Genomic DNA, 9,846 nt, shown 5'->3' on the forward strand with positions numbered 1-9,846 from the left:
AGCTGGGAATCTGAAGGGTCTGGAGTGATTCTGGATGAAGGAATTGTCTCTGATCTCTTGTCAGGTGCTCTCTAACCTCATCAGACATTATAGGAGAAGATTTAGAGCTGTTAAACTGGCAAATGGAGGTTTCAAAAAGTATTGAATTAAAGGGTGCCGTTAATTGTGGCCAATGTGTATTCGAGTAAAACATTTATTTCATAATGATATTTCCCCCCATTTTAAATTCTTATTATCCAATGAAAGGTTAGATTTTTGTGAATTTTTTTAATAAAAGATCAAAAGGATTAACAATGCAGATTAATTTTCACAGCCTTCTTTGATCATATTTACCAAGGGTGCCGATATTTTTGTTTTTTTTTTTTTTTTAAAAAAAAAAAAAAAAAAAAAAAAGTGCAATAATATTATCACTATTATTAATTAATTTTTTAAAGTTATATTTACTGGGTCACACTATGTCACACTATGTGCAGTGTGAGGACCAAACCAAATCTCCAGGTTCTCTTATGAGAACCAGGCTGAAAAACTTATGTGCACCCCTGTTTATAACACATTTTTCAGTGGTGTGACAAATTCAGAACACATTTATAATATTGCTTTACACAAACTTTAAATATTTAAGAACGGATTAAATATCCAGAACGGATTTTTAATTTATTTTTGCTTTGAGACACAATAATAACTAGACAATAATTAAAAAATTGTTTTTGGTATCAAACCATAATTTAGCATCTTTTTATTCTCACCGGGCTACATATGTATTAAAAATGATGAAAACTATTCACTTCTACAAACGTGTACATGATATCTTCGGCTGGGTACTGACCATAGACTGTATAAAAACGGTACTGACACAACATTTTTTAACTGATTCAACAGTGATGTTACAGAAATGTTACTTGTCAATGCTGCCCCACAACGTTTATTAATAAAATACAGTTGCTACTGAATTGTTGCAATATATTTCTCAGCAACGGGAGTAATGTTGCTGCTCTTGAAGTAATGAACCGCTTTTCTATTAGTAGAGATTTACACACGGACTCTCTCTCTCGCTCTCTCTCTCTCTCTCTCTCTCTCTCTCTCAAATGAAAGTAATCTTACTGCCTCTGTGTCTGATTTAAAATGTGCAGAATGATAGATCCTCTGTGGCAGTGAAGAATTCATTAAAACAGATTTTTTTATCATAATCCTTATAGTTCCGAAGTTATTAGCAGAAACATTAATTAGATTATTATAGCGACACTTTTTAAATTCCCACAAAATTTGGTGCAATTGGTACACTGCCTCTTCTTAGTAATAATCATGTGTTCAGGATTTAACTTATTATGAATTTTGCTTGGTTGTTGTTGGCATTGTAAATTTTGACTCAAGGATTCAGAGTGAAAAAAAGTAAAGGGCAAAAATCTAGGTAAAGAGGTCAGGGAATACCAAATGCTATAATAGTGCCACCTAGTGTAAGACAGTGTATGTATGTCTGATTTTGGACCATCCTATCAAGTTTGGGGTCTATGCATGTACATTATCTGACGCCCAACCAGTTTTAAAACATCATAATAATAATAATAATAGGTTACAGCACCTTGGACCTCTCATCCTCTGTGTCTGATTTAAAATGTGCAGAATGATAGATCCTCTGTGGCAGTGAAGAATTCATTAAAACAGATTTTTATCATAATCCTTATAGTTCCGAAGTTATTAGCAGAAACATTAATTACATTATTATAGCGACACTTTTTTAATTCCCACAAAATTTGGTGCAATTGGTACACTGCCTCTTCTTAGTAATAATCATGTGTTCAGAATTGAACTTATTATGAATTTTGATTGGTTGTTGTTGGCATTGTAAATTTTGACTCAAGGATTCAGAGTGAAAAAAAGTAAAGGGCAAAAATCTAGGTAAAGAGGTCAGGGAATACCAAATGCTATAATAGTGCCACCTAGTGTAAGACAGTGTATGTATGTCTGATTTTGGACCATCCTATCAAGTTTGGGGTCTATGCATGTACATTATCTGACGCCCAACCAGTTTTAAAACATCATAATAATAATAATAATAGGTTACAGCACCTTGGACCTCTCATGCAAGCAAAATGAATGAAGGGTACACTCTTAAAAATAAAGGTGCTTCACGATGCCATAAAATAACCAGGGAATATGCTATAATAGTGCCACCTAGTGTAAAACAGTGTATGTATGTCTGATTTTGGACCATCCTATCAAGTTTGGGGTCTATGCATGTACATTCTCTGACGCCCAAACAGTTTTAAAACATAATAATAATAATAGGTAGCACCTTGGACCTCTCATGACCAAGCAAAATGAATGAAGGGTAAGGAAGTAACATAAAAACAATTGCTGTGAATGCTGGAAACAAAAATGACAGAAGCTAAGAGATATCAAAGAACAAAGTGGTTTATTATGTATAGCAGTATAAATAGTGAAGGGTGAATAAAGTGAAAAGTATAGAGTGTTTGCAATTTCAAATCAAAGAACAAAACATAACAAAACAAATGCCAACTCTAAACCAAAATGTGAAACAAAAACCTGCATTTAAGACATCTTAACTAATCTACTCCTACTATTGAAATGAGAACACTTACAAGGGGTGGTAACAGACATCTTGCAGACGTACGTGTGCTATCTGGATAGGGTATTCTATAGTCTTTGGATGGGAGAGAGCTCTTCAGATTAATTTAGTGGAACATTAATATCATGCTATTAATATCGGGCTGTGCCCGTGTGCGCAGTTGAAATGCGACTAATAATTTCTGACTGGCACATAACTGAACAAATCAAACAAATGTAAATGGGTTAAGGCGGGGCCCCTGGGCTGCAGCCGATTCAAGCCCAATGGTAAGTCCGGCCATGCTGTTGGGTATTGACTAAATATCAGCAATCCTATTCTTTCTGGGCTAGATGGATGACTACCCCCTTGCCCAGTTGCCTCATAGCTGGGGCTGCATATTTGATTTGAGTTTTTTTTTTTGCCTTTCTTTTTTGTGCACATACAACAAATTACACTTCCATGCATTAATACAGCATCACATTACTGACAGTGACTGCTTGATAGTTGGAGCGCTATCTGTTTCTCCTTCTCTGCGTTGAATGTCGATCAGGTTCGTGCTAGTCACCACACAAGCACATGGAATGAACGTGCAAAGTGTAATCCGTGCTAAATATAACCAATACTTGCTAAATAAAGTTCTTATTAGCAAAATACAAATCACTGATGACGGATTCACTCTAGATATACGGGATTATCGTGTAGAATATCCTTTTCTTTCGGACTAACGTAATACGCAATCTCCCTCCTCTTCTCTCTCTCCGCCACGCCTCCCTCCTCCTCCTCCACCTCCACCTCGTGATCTGTACATTAAATCAAATTATATATATAAATATATAACTATATACATACACATGAAAACACTGAAATGAAACTGAATAAACAAATAATAAAAATAAAACACACATTATAATGTAAATAAACATATTAGTATCAAACCATAATTTAGCATCTTTTTATTCTCACCGGGCTACATATGTATTAAAAATGATGAAAACTATTCACTTCTACAAACGTGTACATGATATCTTCGGCTGGGTACTGACCATAGACTGTATAAAAACGGTACTGACACAACATTTTTTAACTGATTCAACAGTGATGTTACAGAAATGTTACTTGTCAATGCTGCCCCACAACGTTTATTAATAAAATACAGTTGCTACTGAATTGTTGCAATATATTTCTCAGCAACGGGAGTAATGTTGCTGCTCTTGAAGTAATGAACCGCTTTTCTATTAGTAGAGAGATTTACACACGGACTCTCTCTCTCGCTCTCTCTCTCTCTCTCTCTCTCTCTCTCTCAAATGAAAGTAATCTTACTGCCTCTGTGTCTGATTTAAAATGTGCAGAATGATAGATCCTCTGTGGCAGTGAAGAATTCATTAAAACAGATTTTTTTATCATAATCCTTATAGTTCCGAAGTTATTAGCAGAAACATTAATTACATTATTATAGCGACACTTTTTTAATTCCCACAAAATTTGGTGCAATTGGTACACTGCCTCTTCTTAGTAATAATCATGTGTTCAGAATTGAACTTATTATGAATTTTGATTGGTTGTTGTTGGCATTGTAAATTTTGACTCAAGGATTCAGAGTGAAAAAAAGTAAAGGGCAAAAATCTAGGTAAAGAGGTCAGGGAATATGCTATAATAGTGCCACCTAGTGTAAAACAGTGTATGTATGTCTGATTTTGGACCATCCTATCAAGTTTGGGGTCTATGCATGTACATTCTCTGACGCCCAAACAGTTTTAAAACATAATAATAATAATAGGTAGCACCTTGGACCTCTCATGACCAAGCAAAATGAATGAAGGGTAAGGAAGTAACATAAAAACAATTGCTGTGAATGCTGGAAACAAAAATGACAGAAGCTAAGAGATATCAAAGAACAAAGTGGTTTATTATGTATAGCAGTATAAATAGTGAAGGGTGAATAAAGTGAAAAGTATAGAGTGTTTGCAATTTCAAATCAAAGAACAAAACCAACTCTAAACCAAAACCTGCATTTAAGACATCTTAACTAATCTACTCCTACTATTGAAATGAGAACACTTACAAGGGGTGGTAACAGACATCTTGCAGACGTACGTGTGCTATCTGGATAGGGTATTCTATAGTCTTTGGACGGGAGAGAGCGCTCAAAACTCTTCAGATTAATTTAGTGGAACATTAATATCATGCTATTAATATCGGGCTGTGCCCGTGTGCGCAGTTGAAATGCGGCTAATAATTTCTGACTGGCACATAACTGAACAAATCAAACAAATGTAAATGGGTTAAGGCGGGGCCCCTGGGCTGCAGCCGATTCAAGCCCAATGGTAAGTCCGGCCATGCTGTTGGGTATTGACTAAATATCAGCAATCCTATTCTTTCTGGGCTAGATGGATGACTACCCCCTTGCCCAGTTGCCTCATAGCTGGGGCTGCATATTTGATTTGAGTTTTTTTTTTTGCCTTTCTTTTTTGTGCACATACAACAAATTACACTTCCATGCATTAATACAGCATCACATTACTGACAGTGACTGCTTGATAGTTCATTTTGTGGATTTGCAGGATTTGTTGTATCCTTTTGATCAAATGAGACATGCTGTAATAGTGCTCTTGTGGTGTATGCTGTTTCATTTGCCATGTGCTCTTTGTATTGTCATGTTTGGTGTGTTCCAAAAAAGGAATGATTTTGCAGGGGATTTGTCTCTAGTTTTGTGTTTTGTTAGGGTCCTTCTCACTCCTTGTAGCATGAGACAGTACCTGCAAATCAATCTGGTTGCACAGGTAGACCATCTCCTCCAGAATGGCACTTCCATACGTGCCATCCCAAGGAGGTTTGGTGTATTTCCCAGCACAGTCTCAAGAGCATGGAGGAGATACCAGGTGACGGACGTTACACAAGGAGAGCTGGACAGGGCTGTAGAAAAGCAACAACCCAGCAGCAGGACCAGTATATGGCACTACCAAAATTGGCAGGTTTGCCATTGGCGCCATGGATGAGAGCAGGTTCACAGGGCATGTGAAAGACGTGAGAGTCTGGAGATTCCGTGGAGAACGTTAAGCTGTCTGCAACATCATCCAGCATGACCAGTTTGGCAGTGGTCTAAGGTGGAATATGCTAGCCAATGGCACCCTTACTGCTGTTCCCATTTTTTTACTTTGATTTTCAGTGTGATTTTGAACCTAACCTTAAGTGAGTTGAAGATTTTGGATTCCATTGACCATTGTCACATCATTTTATTCTCAATGAATTACACAATGTATAGAAGTAAAGATTTCCAACTTGAATATTTCGTTCATCAAGATTCAATGTGTGATTTATGCATTCCCATTTATTTTTTTGAGCAGTGTACTTAAGCTTGGTTCAGGGATTGGTCGTAGAATGATCTTGAGTTGCCTATTCAGTCTTCAGATTTAAATCTCATTGAAAATATTTGGTGGAATTTGAAGAAAACCGGCAATATGAAAACCAGAGATTATCAGTGATCTGGAAGCTTTTTTTAAAACGAGGAATATGCCAAGATTGCAGTAGAGACATGAAAGAAGATTCTAAACGCTTACAGGCAGTGTTTATTGGAGGTTATAGAGAATAAAAGATTCGGTACAAAATTTGACTTTTCTGGGTTGAATAATTTTGCACATGAATGTTAAGAGCCAATTTGCTTTCCCCCCCTCAACTTTACATTCTCAGAATCACTCAAATGTGTCTTAATAAACTTCCTATAATGGTTTAGAGATGCCTTTGTTGAATTGTTTTCGGCAGCAACATGTCTTGCAGGTCAGGTGAATAATTTTGATTGCAACTGTAGCTCTGTTCTTGTTGTAATTTGATAGTTATCATAATGATGAGGAAGCTAGCCAATCAGAATGGACTGTCCTAATCTCTGAAAATCATGTCTTAATTAGTTTAACACTTATCTTAGAAGGCACTCAACATTCATGGACAGAAAATAAAAACAAGAAATATTTGCACCAGATTCTCACTTTATTGGCTAAATTCATGACTACTTTAAAAAAAAGAAAACAAAAGTCCTTTTAACAGGAAAAGGTGAGCTTTGCAGTTTACAAAGTGGCTCACGGCCACAAATCACTCAAAAAAAAAAAAAGGAACAGTGCATTTCTGTGCAACCTGAAACAGCGATGGCACCCACTTTGCAGACATTCACACTTGGTATTCTTTGCACACTGTACATGATTTTAATCTAAAAAAAAAAAAACTACAATTGACATGTGCTAGCGAATAAAATAAACATCAAAAAAAAGAAGAAGACCACAGGCCAGGCTAAATACTACCTGAGTGTGCAGGTTGAAGAAGCAAAGGTTGCACCAAAATGGCTATATGACAAAACGTGCAGGATGCTGTCAATAACTACTGTAAACAGACAAACACTTGGACGAAGTTTCACATTAAGAAGACTGGCAGTGATTTGCACGTTCAAGAGCACAATCACCTCCTTCCAGATTGCTTTAGAGCTAAAGGGGAATGAAAAAGTCCGTCCCCACAGTGGGGATGAAAAGCTGGACCCTGAGGCTTGGTCTAAAAAGAGAAGGGCGTCACATAGGTCCAATAAATGGCCTAAAAAGGATTATCACGTTATGGCTTGAAGACATGAAGATATATTAGAAGGAAATCAACCAGAACAGCTAAAAACACAGTAGAAGGTACGCAATTACCAGAGAATGAGAAAAAAAGAATCTCCCACACTACAAAACAATTTTCTACAAATACACACTTGTTTTTTTTTTTTTTATACATACAAAACCAACATACTCCACAGGGGCATTTCATTCAAGCATACACACATATGACCGCTCAGATTCCCAGCAGTCTCGTCTTGACGGAGACAGCTAAAAAAAGCCCTGCACTGATTTGGTGTTTGGAGTTGAAGAGGAGAAGGAGAAGGAGAAGGAGAGGTAGAATGATGAACAGAATGTATAGGCGCATTGCAGCAGTTGATGTTATTTCTTCACTTTGCCGCCCTTGGCAGCGTTTCGTGGAGGAGTTACAGGTCTACCAGATCCAAATCCTCCTGCACCTCCATATGACAGCATTTTCTTCTCCGCTGGTTTCAGAATCTGACAGAAACAGAGAGCCTTAAAAATCATTCATCAGGTACAATGTATAAAGAAGCTAGGCTTGAGAAACCTACTGAATATGTATATTTAATATTTTGTTGCCTATGTAAATAAACCAAGATTGGAAATATTCAACCCAATCTCGTCATTTGGCATGCTCTTTATACACTGAACAAATATTTACAGTGCAATATGGCATTAAATATTTAGTCAAATTTCATAGATTTTCTTTAGGAAGCGTTTTGCTTTCCAAACTGTAAATTTTGCCCAAAGGTGAGCAATTGGCATCCTTGGTAGCTACTAGTTTTAAAAATAAAAGAACACATGCAAACCTGAAATGAGCACATCAGGGTCTCATCAACACTCATCATAGCACCTGCGTTGTCAAACTCTCCGCAGTAGTTGGGAGCTGAGAAAAGTGTGACTAACTGTCTCTTAGCGAAGAACTCATAGCCATCCTCCACCACCTGTTCAGAGAGCACATGATTTATGCGTCACAAATGCTGCACAAAAAGACCATTAGTGATGAGCACTTTCAAAACACTGCTTTTGTGAAGCGTAGAAATGTTCGTGAATCATGTTTTAAACCAGCGATTCTGAGCACCCATCAAAATGGCAAAATCACCTGAAATCAGTAAATACGTCTTTGTTACATCAAAACTTTTGAAATTGCAATGGTTTGCCACTGGGGGCGATCTCTGTGAACCCATGAACCAATGTATTATCTTGTTTTTACCTGATCTCTGATCAGTTTTATAAATGTGTTTTTAAACATTTTCAATAACATGTTTGTATAATAAACAGGAAGAGTTATAGTTAATAGTCTCTTACTGGGCTGATTAACCAAGCTCTCAATAGAACACAAACCTTACAATTTAATAAAATAACATTATACACACACTTCATATTTAATGGAATCAGACGATTTGTTAATTGCACTCAATATCAAGGATATTATAGTTTTGAATTTTTAAATTCGTTTTTTATTTGAATATAGTTTTCAAATTTCCTATAATTTCAGTTTAGTTTTAGTTAGTTTCATTAATGGTTTTGTTAGTTTTAGTTTAGTTTTTATTTTGTGAACACATTTCTATTTCATTTTTATATATTTTGGTTTCAGTTTTAGTAATTATAGTTTAGCAGATTAATGGAACACTTCCAGTGTAGACCAAAGCAAGACATTTCATTTTAGCAAAGTTGAATGTTTGCAGTTTAGATAACTCTCTTGTGCAAACCTCTTTAATGAAAATAAAATAATTCTTTACAATTGAACAAAAACCAAAAATATGCAACTTATACGTAAAGGTTTTCAGAGTTACTAGAAAGCTACAGGCAGCTGAGTTTTTATCAGGGTTGGAGCTAAATTCTGCAGGACAATGATCCCTCCAGTGCTGGATTTGAGGAACCCTGTTCTTTGTAATTGTCATTGAAACTCTGTAAACTTAATTTTTGCGCATCTGTGTTTTAAATGCATTAATTTGTTGGATCTTTTGCACAGACAAGCCACCGGTGCACACTGTATGTGCCGTCTCTCCCTCTATGAACGTACACAATCTAAAATGCTTTGAAACCTCATACTACTCAAAACTAAATGCGATATGGTGATTTAAATTATGTTTGCACTTTACTTTGACGAGCCGCTCCAGCTCGCACGCAATCAATCCCAGTTCTAAAGCTACACAGGACATGGCAAGCGGTGAAATCACCGCGCGGCTGCCGCTTTCTCTCATTTTGTATGCATTTTGTACAGTCAAAGCGGTGCTTGTGTCATGGACTCGAGGCGGACGTTGCCATAGTAATCGTAAAGCGTGACAAAATGACTATACACTAAAGTCAGCTCATCCAAAAATTGTAATTCGGTGTCTGTTAACTCACTCTCATGTTGTTCTCGCACATCAAACACACTTTAAAACGTCCGTGATTATTTATTTTTGCTAATTATTTTAACAAACTTTTGGCACCCTACAAAATTAATTTTGTCACAATATTTGAATTTCTAACTTCGATATGTGCATGAAGCAGGTATTTCCCTAAACAACCACAGGTCAGATTTTCTGGCACAGAATGAGAGCTTATTAAGCTTATTAAACGATTATTTATTTTTGCTAATTATTATTTTATTTTAGTTCGTTTTTCAGTTACTGTTGTTAGTTTCGTTTAGTTTTAGTTTTTCATTTATTTTGACATTTTAATTTTATTTCAGTTTAC

General features: G+C 36.2%; 1 protein-coding gene across 1 annotated transcript in view; it reads right to left on the bottom strand.

Moving 5' to 3' along the window:
* Positions 1-6,526: 6,526 nt before the first annotated feature.
* LOC107727958 (serine/threonine-protein phosphatase alpha-2 isoform-like) overlaps positions 6,527-9,846 on the bottom strand; it is a 10,438-nt gene continuing 7,118 nt past the window's right edge. Inside the window, exons 6-7 of the mRNA XM_016538003.1 lie at positions 7,971-8,105; positions 6,527-7,638 (exon numbers count right to left, since the gene is read on the bottom strand). Of these exons, the coding sequence (XP_016393489.1) occupies positions 7,522-7,638; positions 7,971-8,105 (252 nt within the window). The 3' untranslated portion in view covers positions 6,527-7,521. The remainder of the gene's footprint in view (positions 7,639-7,970; positions 8,106-9,846) is intronic.

The sequence above is a fragment of the Sinocyclocheilus rhinocerous genome, unplaced genomic scaffold, assembly GCF_001515625.1.
Source record: "Sinocyclocheilus rhinocerous isolate Xijiao unplaced genomic scaffold, SAMN03320098_v1.1 scaffold3201, whole genome shotgun sequence".
NCBI lineage: Eukaryota > Metazoa > Chordata > Actinopteri > Cypriniformes > Cyprinidae > Sinocyclocheilus > Sinocyclocheilus rhinocerous.